We start from the raw sequence: 12,517 nt of genomic DNA, 5'->3' as shown, positions 1-12,517 counted from the left end.
AAGCGTGTACATGAAGGTCAAATACCATGTGACTCGAATATGATCAAAGTTATAGCCATTTAGCGCCATCTATTATCGTTTAAATATACAATTCAATCGTTCCATTTCGAGAAAGCATATACGTGACGCTGGGACGTCAGCGTCGATCAGAGCGCGTACCGGAGAAGTGACGCTGGGCTGATAGGAGAGGAATCGTTGCGTAGCGTCCGCGTGACGCTGGGTGCGAACGGGTTAACAAATGCATAATTTATGTGATTAAAATAATTAATTTTTAAAATTAGAGGTGAAATTGAAATGATTGAACATTCCCGTATGTGCTATAAATTTTATAGAATTTTCCCTTCAATAGTTTAGCTAAACTTTTGAGAAGAACATGATAGCGTGAAAATCATGTCGCAAAAATGTCCTTCCTTTACCTTTTTTAAAATTTGATTTTAAAAAAGAGTTACTAATGAAAAATTCTTGGCTTTGGCTTTTTTAACAACTTACTATGATGTGAAAAAAGGTCTATGCATCAGTTTCTGAAAAATACGCATTTTGATATGCTCACAAACAGAAATCCATCGATTTTTTTTTGTAAAAACTGTCCTTCTGTTAGGGGTCATTCATTAATTATGCAAGGATCCCGAGGGAAGGGGGGTTGGAAAAATCTCTACATACCCTTAATTGGGGGGTGGGGGTCAAACCCATTCTTACGTGATATTTTACTGGTCGATATTTCATTTTAGAAATCGTGCTGTCAAGTGGTTTGGCAGACATCGTACTTCATTTGCTGCTTCTGGAAAGTAAAAATGTATGAGGATGAGCTGTTTTTTACTTGTTTTTCGAAGAATTGCACTGTGTATGGCATATCTTATTTTTTTAATAAATATCGCATCATATACAAAATATATTTGTCGAAAAAACATTCAGTCTAGATTCCATTCAGTAAATATTATTTTACACAAAAATGTTTTTAAAAAGAAATTTAAAAAGTAAATTTAATAAACCATTCATTAACCAAAAATTCAGTAACCATTTCAATGATGTAAGATTCACTTTATAAGTATTTTGAGAAACGAAAGGGAATTTTACGTAAGTAGATGGGGGGGGGATCTTACTTACCCTTATATGGGAGAGGGGGTCAAAAATTGCCAAGATCATCCTTATGTAATTAATGAATGGCCCCTTATCGCTGGAATTCATCATAATATGTATTTAGGTAATCTTTAATTAAAAAGTAATCTTGAACAAAAGAAGTACGACAGTATGAATGCAGATGTATTTCATTTGCAATGTTTTCAATAAAAAAAAAACAATAATTTATGTTTTTTTTTTTTTTTTTTTTGCTAATACAGTAATTGGGGCTTAATCTGATCACGGTTAATGTTATCATTCGCTTAATGTTATCAGAATCACTAAGTCCTGGAACACTTGTATATTAACGTGCATAAAAAATTGGATATTGTGATCAGTGTTTCATTTATTGTTATCACTTTTTCATAAACTTTGAATTTTTTCCCTTATTTTGTTCCTCAATCAACAGAAATGCAAAGGCAAACACAGACAAGTAGCTTCCAGGAAAATAAGTTCCCTTCTTATCAGTAAAACAGAAGAGTTTTTTCTCTGCGTCCAGTTACACTAAAAACTTCATTATAAACGGTCAAACATTTTAGCCATGGAGAAAAAAAATGCAAGGATTTAACATTTACCTTTTAAGAAAAAAAATTTAAAACAACTTGACAAATTAACCATGATGAGACAAAGTAGAACAACTAAATTTTTTTTTTTCAGTCATTATTTTGTAAGTTACAAAAAACAGAAAAAAAAATTGTGATGACATCGAAAACAAAGTGAAGATAAATGAAAATTTAAACAAGTGAAACCATGCTGGAAAAGTTGGTAACTTGAATCTGCTTTGAAACTGTGGTTTACAAATGTCAGAGAAAAGGATGTGTGAGTAAATGGTTCATTAATGCAGAAAAAACTTTACTTTAAGGTTTAAAACTTAACATTTTTCTTTTCTTTTAAAATGGGCAAAAAAAAAAAAAAACTTTGTAGCATCGGACGGATGGTTTTATCCTTAGAAAAAAGAACAATTCCATTCTGCTAATGAATAACTTTAAACTGCATTTAATTGAGTCATTGTAATTTCAATTTGCAGTTATAAAAATAAATGGTCCTCAATTGAAGAAATCTTCATTTTGTGCGTCCTGGATTCGTTTCGGCTATTGTTATCAATCTGTAATTATTATCAAATTATATTTGTCCCAAAGTGATCACATTAAGCAGCGCCTACTGTATATTAACATTCTTATGAGTCAATAACATGAAAAATAATTTATGAATTATTTTTATCCCATGATTTTTTAAGTTTGATCTAAGGGACATATAGGGATTTATGTGCCATCAATGGACCACATAACAGTTTTCTATTTTTTTTTTAGGAAGGAAATCCAACTCAAATTTTACATTAATTATAGAAAAAATTACCCCGTATATTTTTCTTTTAATAAGAATACGCACTTTTATGATAAATGTACACAATAAAGAATAATAATTTAAAAAATATTTTAGGTAGAATTCATCTCAATTCAAAAAGGGGCATAACATGATGGTCTCTGATTTTTTTGAGTTTAACATATGTTAAAATTTAAAAAAAAATAAGAACTTTTTTTTGCGCAAAAAAAATTAATGGGCCGAGATACAGGCCGCCAAAGATGGTGGTCCTGTCCTGATTTCTCACTTGGGATTTTCGTCAAAATCTTTAAAGTACATTATTTCAGGAACAGTAGAACATATTTTGTTGTGGTTTGTTTTATTTGAATAGATATTTTTTCTTATTTAAAAAAATATCCTACATTTTGAAATATGTGCTTTAGTTTCTTTTCCACAGTCTTTTGAAAACAAAAGCTTAAAATATTTTTTTTTCTTTTTTTTTATTTTTCTCAAAAATGCCAATTTCAAAAATTTTCATTTTTTTACAGTTTATTAGTACCACTGAGCACTACGTTTCCTGAAAAGAAGAGCTTCCACTTTATTGTTTAAGAGATTTTAGAGGCACTTGAAAAAAATGGGTTTTTTAAGGAATTCAGGATATTGAATTTAGTGAGAACAAGATGGCATCATGCTTAACGATTCTTATGGCGCTACGCTGAAAGGTTACGTGGGGTAATGTAGCCAATCGGCTGGAGACTTTTTTCTTGTTCTCATTAAAAATAAAACTCCTGGATGAAGTGGAGACTTAAAATGAAAACTTAACTGTATAACTTAAGTAAAAGTGTTTTCTGGCCACTTGCTTTTTTTTTTTTTTTTTTGAATTTTCAGGTTTGCCATTAGGTAGAGTTCCTTAAAACCCCCACTTTTTTTCAAATGCCTCTAAATCTGTTAAACGAAAAAGTGGAAGCTCTCCTTTTCTGGAAATGTAGTGCTCAGTGGTACTAATAAACTGTAAAAAAATGAAAATTTTTTAAATTGGCATTTTTGAGAAAAATTGAAAAAAATATTTCAAACTTTTTTTTTCAAAACGCTATGGAAAAAATACTAAAGCACATATTTCAAAATGTTGCATATTTAAAAAAATATATATATATATCCTTTTATATAACACAAATCGAAATAAAATATGTTCTACCGTTCCTGATATAATGTACATTAAAGGTTTTGACGAAAATCCCAAGTGAGAAATAATGACAGGACTGCTATCTTTGGCGACCTGTATCTCGGCTCAGGAATTTCTTTTTTTTTTTTTTTTTTTTTTGTCAAAACAAAAAAAAACTTTTTTCTTAATTTTTTATGAATTTTAACATATCTTACAGAGCAAACCGATAGAGGGCGCTAGTGTTGCTGGGGAGAGTTTTTGCAGTTCCTGAGATGTGATTTTTACTGTAATTGTTTATTTTTACTGCTTTAGTTTCAGTATTTTTAATGTATTTTATCATATAATTAAGTATTTTTGTGCTTTTAAGTCTTAATTTTGATTTACTTGCTTCCTAAAAGTGTTTTTCTATTTTTTGAAGCTAAGCCTAAATTGTTCTGATTTCTTTGTTGTTAAGCCTGAGTGCTCTATTAAGTGTGTAACTTGCTTATTTTAATTTACTGCTTGTCTTATGATTTAGTAATATTTGTACCTTTTACATTCAATGCTTTCTAATTCTAATAATTAGCATTAATTCTTCAATTTTGCATTTTTGTGTTGACTTTTTAAGTGTATCATTTTGAGCTAGAATGGGGGTTATATGCATTTTGAAGGAGGTTAAGAGTGGTAAAGGGGACAAGTGGATTTCTTGTGACTTACGTCAGATGTTCTGCTTGTTTAAGGAGAAGGTTGAGTCTGAGAAGGATTTCATTTGCACCAAGTGTGTTGAACTCTCAGAAATTAGAATTAAGATGCTTACTTTGGAGGGTGAGTTAGCATTAGGCTGTAGGATTGTAAGTGGGGTAAACAAGCTAGAGAGAAAGGGGGAAGTTGGTAAAAAGGAGGTGGGTATTAGCTGTGTTAGATAGTGGGAATATTCCAGAGGTAAAGGGGGAAGTTATTGCTGAGGAAACAGAGTGGGAAACAAAGGGTATAATTTTGGGAGATTCAATAGTGCGGTAGGTGGGAAACACAACAGGCAGAGTTAGACGTAAGGTGGCTAGATGTTGTTTGTCAGGGGCTCGAATGAGAAATGTAAATATGGTTGCTAAAAAGAAAGGGGTATTTAATAAAGAGGATGTAATTACTATGTGGGTGGAAAATAACGATGTAGGCCATAGTAACAACGATGAGTTTACAAAAGAATGGGATTCCCTGTTGGACAAAACAACCAATAATTTGACAAATGTTCAAGTGGTTGATTTGCTTTCCAGATATGGAGTGCATAGGAGTTGGTTAAACCAATGGGCTAGGTGTATGAACCTGGTACTCAAGGAAATTTGCATAAAGCGTAGTATCAGGTTTATTGATGTGTGGAGTAAATGTAAACGCAATTGGGTTGCTAGGGGTGGCCTGCATCTGAGTTCTACAGGGGTCAAAATGGTCAGTGGTTTGGATTTAGAGGCTTCAGAATCAAAAAACTAAGTTGGAATGGGGGACATGGTTTAAGAAGCAGAATTCGAAAGGGTACTAACTATTGGGATTTTAGTAGAAACGGAAGTAGCGTGCCTAATAAGAGAAAAGATTTTAACAGTTGGGATTCAAATAATCTCACAGCATTAAATGAAAGTAAGATGGGCTTACTTAAGGTTTTTTATACCAATGCTCGTAGTATTAGGAACAAGATAGAAGAATTGAAAAGCGTAATAATAGACGAGAGGTTGGATAGTATTGGAGTTACCGAGACATGAGCTACCAAAAATTATGCTGATTTATTATCTATTGCTGGGTATAATTTGTTTAGACAAGATAGAGTACGTAAAAGAGGTGGTGGGGTTTTATTTTATGTCAGAGCACTTTAACCTGCAATGAATTGGTAATTAATGATAAACCTAATGAGATTGATATGATTTGGCTTGAGTTCATGAGCAATAAAGGCAAACAATTACATTTAGGGAACATTTATAGGCCACCCCACTTAACCCAGGGTCAAGATGAACAGATGTTTAGTATTATTAGTGACATTTCAAGCAATTAATTTTCCAGGAATTGATTGGAATAATTTTTACCACATTAATAGCAGACAAGAGGAATTTTTGAAAGTAATTGGTGACTGTTTCTTAGATTAAATTGTAACTCAGGGTACTCGAAAGGACGTGATTTTGGATCTAGTTTTCTGTGACATGGAAGGTTCTGTTCAAGGGTTATGTGTAGGGAAACACATTGGAGATAGTGACCACAACATTTTTAGGTTTGGGTTTAAATTTGATATGCACAAAGTAGAGAATTTTAGGTTTGTGCCCAATTTCAGAAATACTGATTTTGTGGCACTTAGGCAGAGTTTGAAAGCAGTTTTTTCTTCCGGATTGGACAAAGCAATGTGAATCTTCAGTGGGCAGAGTTTGAAAGCAGTTTTTTCTTCCGAATTGACAATAGCGATATGAATCTTCAGTGAGCAGAGTTTATGGAAAATCTAGCGAAAATGTTTGGGGATCATGTTCCTTTTAGGAGAAAGGGTGTCAACACAAAAATTTGGCTGATGTGGTTCGCCAGGGAAGCTAAAGATGTTCTAGATTACAAGCAAGCTGCTTTTCATAGGTTTAAAGAAACTGGTCACTGTGCAAATAGGCTCCAATATTGTAAGGCAAGGTGTAAATTTAAGTATTTGGTACGGATTCAGAAAAGAGAGTTGGAACAAAGACTGGCAGATAACATAGACAGGAATCCTAAGAGGTTTTTTGCGTACACTAATTGGGGAAAGATCGAAATAGTCATATTGGACCACTGGTTGATGAGCACAGAATTTTAATTCAGGATGATAGTGATATTGCTAATGTTCTTAATAACTTTTTTTGAGTGTTTTTAACGACAACTGTATCTCAACAGTTGACACCAGCAGGACACAAGCTATAGTAGAGCTTGAGGACTTGGTATTTTCTAGGGATGACGCTTTACTTCATTTGAAAAAAATTAAAGAGACTAAGGCTCCAGGACCAAATAATATTTATCCAAAAATTTTAGTTGAATGTGCAGAGGAATTAGCAGACGCAACTGAAAAATATTTTCAATGCTTCTTATAACTCGGAGACAGTTCCAAAGGATTGGAAGCTGGCTAACATCATACCATACCCCTCTTCAAGAAAATGTCTAAAGGGAGTGCGGGAAATTATAGACCTGTGAGTCTAACTTCGGTGGTTTGCAAAATTTTTGAAACATTGATGAAAATTAAGATAGTAAATTTTTTAGAGACTAATGATCTATTGACTAGTTTTTAGTACTGTTTCAGGAAAGGTAAATCTTGTGCAACTAATTTATTACATTTCTATGACAAAGTTAAAATGGCTTTAGACAATAAGAAGCCTGTAGATGTTGTTTACATTGATTTTCAAAAAGCTTTTGATAAGGTACCGCATGTTGCTCTTCTCAGCAAACTAGCTGATATAGGAATAGGAGGAAAAACTTTACTTTGGGTTAGAAATTGGCTGAGTGGAAGGAAACAAAGAGTAGTTGTGAGGGGAATGGTGAGCAGTCCAGTATTGCATTTAAACATTATTTTTAAAAAACATGCCTAAGGTTTGGGTTTGTATTTTAATAATTTAAATCACCAGCATAAAAATAATTATCAGAATTTAATTACCAAAAGTTAACTAAATCAAACTCTGAGCACAAAGAACTTTAATTTCTCATATCTACACATATGTGATTATATTGTGTAAATAACAAAATATAATGATAGAAAAGACTAACTAATACTAAAAGTTTTAAAGTTAGTTAAAGATTCAAAACTTCAAATCATTATTAAAAATTACAATAATACAAGAGAAAGGACCACAAAAAAAAAAGAATACACGAATCTGCAAAAAGTCTACAGAAAAATGGATATTTAGGCAATTTCTTGAAAAAGCAAATCAACTTCATTGCTGAGTTTCAGTTTTTGCAAAAGGAAACAGAAAATAGAAGCAGGGAAAGCTATAGTTTTTGAGAAGAAAAAATATCAATTGAAATCATTAACAAAGTAACCATAGAAGTTCATTGAAACATCAAATTTCAGTAAAAGAAATCAACAATGTGGTTTAAAATAATAAAGAAAGAGATGATTGAATAAAATTGAGAGAATTTTTCATTTTAAAGAGGTGCTTAAAAAATCAAAAATAAAGCACCGTGTCAAAATAATAAAGAATTTTTGTTCAAAATTAAGCACTTTAAAGGGCCCTTTGTAACACAGCACTAAAATAAAGCACTTTAAAGGATTTTCAAGAACCCGTGGGAACCCTGTGAGCAATAAAAACTTTTTGTACTGGAAATTACTTTTCGGTTACTGTTGAAAATGCTACAGTTAACATTGAAAGAGTCACATGACCAAACTACAGCTTCTCAAGCTGTGTGGAAAGGTATTGTCATGAGGAGCTGAGAAATCAAGTTTTGTTTTTCTTTGCAAAAAACTTGCTTTTGAGCAAGACAAGACAAGGAATGACAAAAACCCTCTTGTTTTCATCATCTACGAAACTTTGTGTGAGTACAGACCTTTTTATATTCCATACATAAGAACAGTATTTTATTATTAGGCACACAACAGTATGCTGGGCCAGAATTTACACACTTTTCAAATTGAATCTTAAAAGTTGAATAATTTCTTTCGACATCGTGGATTTTAGATCTGCTAGATGAATCAAAAAAACAATTTTTTATTGTTCCGATTCTTCCCACAGATTACTGCGATTTATTTGTTTATACAGCATCATTTTTACCTTATATGAGGCAGTGAGAAGCAAAGGGATGTAAGTGGACTATTTAAAGTTCAGTTTGTACAGCAGCAACCTAATAGGGCTACTAGTACTATTTCTTGCCCCAAAGCGGAAAAGAGATTTTTCCTCTAATTTTACTGTTTAATTTTTACTGGTTATCTCCAAATTTTCAATTTTGTCACTTACATTCCTTTGCAACTCGCTGCCTCAAGTATGAAAATATATGTATGCAAAAGCACAACCAGAGGGTTTTGGTGAGTAACCCCCAGAACTTGTTTCAAGCCATAGTACCAATCCTAGTGTGATGGTTTACATGCATATAAGATCTCTTTAAGACTTTGACAACATTTGTGTACATATAAATAACAAACGAAAGACTTATTCGAACTTGTGAAAAGAATTAAAAAAAAGAAAAGAAGCAAAACAAACAATCCACAAAGTCAAAGTCCAAGGATTCCAACACTATTTTTTTCTGTTCATGACAAGGACAAAGAGTTTATAGTGACTGAAGTGACGTTGACTAATATGAGGGAAAATTATAAATTAGGTTCTACAAAACCTTTAGCTTTCAAGAAACAGAGAGGGAGGCAGCATTAAAGAAGATGTCATGAAGAAATTTCAGCCAAACGGTACTATTTAAACATATGTTCATTTCAAGGACAAGGATGATGTGTTCCGATTCACCCCTACCTGTAAGGTGAGTTGGAACGCCACAAAAAAAAAAAATTATATATATATATATATATATATATATATATATATATATATATATATATATATATATATATATATATATATATATATACAGAACTGTTCGATTTATTTTGTTTTTTGCTCCAAAATGCAAGCACAAAACAAGACCAAAATTTCTATCAAATTAATAAAAACAATTTTAATCTCTGACAACTTTTTTTTTTTTTTTGTTCAAAGTTGAAAAGTGTTCCGATTCACCCCATTTTATGGTTATTTAGGTTTTTTTTTTTTTTTTTTTTCAAATTAAATCTTGTCAATTTTTGTAAAATTATTGTAACACAATTTTAAGAAAACATTCTGAAATATTTTCCTACACAAAAAATATTCTAGAGAACATTTTCCAAAAAAAAAAAAAAAATCTGATTATTTTACAGCTATAATGCAAACATAGACTCATATGTCTTCACTTATTGTCTTAATTTCATGAAAATAAATCAATAGATTGAACTAATGGACAAATAGCCTTAGATTCAACTGTTAAGCAACTCAGGGCATTCACCTCAAGAAAATTATAGATTCTAGCATATATTTTCATCAAAAAAAAAAAAAATACTTGCAGTCTTTTGTGTGACAACTTCATTTCTTACATGAATGCTTATCAGTAATTTGCCAGCATATTATACAGTGAAGATACTGTATCTCATGTTTCAAATTTCTGAATTTGATTGATAATATTTCAAGAGAGAATGATGACAGATAGTTCCACTGTTTGCATTTAACATCGGATACAACTTGATGACATAGAGTGATTGTATTTATTTGTTTATTACACATACTGCCCCTTCATTAAAATTTAATTTTGAAAGAAAATTATATCTTATAAAATGGCACAACATTTTCGCCCCAAACCTGTTCTGGAAAAGAATCCAGTTTTGCTGTTCTATATTGCTTACTAGGATGCTATTTATACATGATAAGGAAAAAACTAGGAAGGAAAATTGATGGTAACTAAGCAAAAAATAAATCAGTAACTTTTCCAACTAATAAATCACAGAAATTATTAACTTACCCTTTTCAAGCCTGCTAAAGCAACAAATATTTCATCTTCATAAAGCAATCTCTGACACATCATTTTTTCTTGAAGTTTTTCTATGTGCTGTGAAATCTGCTGAGCACAATACTCATTCATTTTTCTTAATTCTGTAATTTCATTCTTTAACATTCTTGAATCTTCATTTCTTTCCTAAGTAGAGACCAAGTACCAGAAAAGATGATTTCATCATTGAAAACAAAATACAAACAAGTAATACTACAAACGAAATACAAACAAGTAATACAACAAGCTCCAAATAGTCAAACTGGGCCATTGGTTGATGAGCATGGAAATTTAATCCAAAATGATAGGGATATTGCAAATGTTCTTAATGACTTTTTTTTCCAGTGTGTTTAACGATAACTGTATCTCAATAGTTGACACTAGCAAGACACAAGCTATTATGGAGCTTGAAGATTTTTTGCTTTCCAGGGAGGAGGTTCTATTTCATTTGAAAAAAATTAAAGCAACTAAAGCTCCGGAACCAGATAATATATATCCAAAAATTTTAGTTGAATGTGCAGAGGAATTAGTAGATGTTATTTTAAATATTTTCAATGCTTCTTATAACTCAGGGACAGTGCCAGAGGACTGGAAACTGGCTAATATAATGTGACTCTTCAAGAAAGGGTCTAAAGGTAGTGCTCGGAATTATAGATCTGTAAGTCAGACTTCAGTGTTTTGTAAGATTTTTGAAACTTTGATCGAAATCGAGAATGTGAATTTCTTAGAGACTAATAGTCTATTGACTAGTTTGCAGTATGGGTTCAGGAAAGGTAAATCGTGTGCTACTAATTTATAGCATTTCTACAAAAAAGTTACTTTGGCTTTAGATAACAAAAAGTGTGTGGATGTTGTTTACATTGATTTTCAGAAAGCTTTTGATAAGGTACCGCATGTTGCTCTTTTCAGCAAACTAGCTGATATAGGAATAGGAGGGAAAATTTTACTTTGGGTTAGAAATTGGCTGACTGGAAGGAAACAAAGAGTAGTTGTGAGGGGAAATCATTCTAAATGGAGTGATGTTTTAAGCGGGGTTCCTCCAGGGTTCAATTTTATGGCCTCTCTTGTTTATTATTTTTATGAATGACATTGATGAAAATATTTCTGGAAGCATGAATTGTTTTGCTGATGATGTACAAGGTGTGCTCAATGATTATGAGGATTGTAGAAAATGAAGAACAAGTAAAACAGCTTTAAGAGGATTTAGATCATATTACTAAGTGGGCGGATGGGCGGGGTATGGCCCCCAAACCCTCTTTTGCACAATCCCTGAACTTCAAGGAGAAGATTCTTAAATATCTTACTAAATACTAATGTTTACTATAAATAATAACCGAGTTTTTTAATTCTTTAATCTTGAACAACATCAAAATGCTTTGCAGGTTATATTGATAGCAGACCAAAAAAAAAGTAAAAATAAGTTTCTTTGAAGAGTTAACAGTTAGTTGGTATCATGAAAAGGTAAATCAACATAAACTATGAAAAAACGAAACTTCTTTTATATTTAATTGTTGAGTACTATCAGAGAAACTCATTTGATATAGGTTGAGCTTACATAATAACTTCAAACCTTCTCAAAATGTTAATTAAAAGTTACAAAAATTACCTTTGTTGCATGTTTAAAATGTTTCTTTGTGGGTTGATTCTTAGGAGACAGAGAAACTTCAGATGCTGGTAAAAGAGGAACCATCTCTCGACCTAAAGAAACATCAGAAGAATCATTCAGTCCATCACAGAAATGCCCAAAGCTCTGACTTAGGTCCACAGCATTTATTTTGTTATTTCTGCTTTCCATAACATTCTTTATAGAAGTACATGGCAATGCATCATATGCTCCTCGTCCTGGTATATAATCTGTGTCAACCTCAAAATCCCATTCAGATCTCTCTAAATCACTCTGTTGCATTGAATCATTTGCATGCTGTTTGTGATGTAAAGTTGAATTTCTTGCTCCTTTACCTTTAAAAAATAAAGGAAGCAAAACAAAACAATAATTAATATTGGCAGTGAATTTTATGGGAAAATGTAATCAATTTAAAAACATGCATTGGGAAAACTTATATTATTGCACTAAGAACAATTCTAATCAAATAAAAGAATATTTTAAATAATATATTCTTTGTTACAATGAGAGAAAATTTTGAGAGAAAATTCAGTTCAAACACAGAAACTTATTTCAGTCGTAAATATCGACACTTACTCAAACAAGAATATAAGATTTTGTAACAAATTCTGGAATAGCAATCTAATAATTTTGAATAGAAGTAGAATTATTTTTTTTAAAAAGAATACAATTTAAACACAGAAAAAAATTTCAATTTCAATTATTAACGCTTACTTAATACCAAATGCAGTTTCGAAAAATTACATTATTCTACCTATTTTGTTTCAGTAAGAAAGAAGATGTTGACTGTAAGTGATCAAAAT

At 31.6% G+C, this 12,517-nt stretch overlaps 1 protein-coding gene across 1 annotated transcript in view; it reads right to left on the bottom strand.

Annotated features, from left to right (window-relative positions):
• The window catches only part of LOC129231738 (TBC1 domain family member 5-like), a 112,465-nt gene that overhangs the window by 7,127 nt on the left and 92,821 nt on the right, over nucleotides 1-12,517 (bottom strand). Inside the window, exons 16-17 of the mRNA XM_054866100.1 lie at nucleotides 11,697-12,049; nucleotides 10,064-10,237 (exon numbers count right to left, since the gene is read on the bottom strand). Of these exons, the coding sequence (XP_054722075.1) occupies nucleotides 10,064-10,237; nucleotides 11,697-12,049 (527 nt within the window). The remainder of the gene's footprint in view (nucleotides 1-10,063; nucleotides 10,238-11,696; nucleotides 12,050-12,517) is intronic.

Source organism: Uloborus diversus, chromosome 10, assembly GCF_026930045.1.
Source record: "Uloborus diversus isolate 005 chromosome 10, Udiv.v.3.1, whole genome shotgun sequence".
In the NCBI taxonomy this organism is placed as follows: Eukaryota; Metazoa; Arthropoda; class Arachnida; order Araneae; family Uloboridae; genus Uloborus; species Uloborus diversus.
This window is presented reverse-complemented; position numbering and strand designations above follow the sequence as displayed.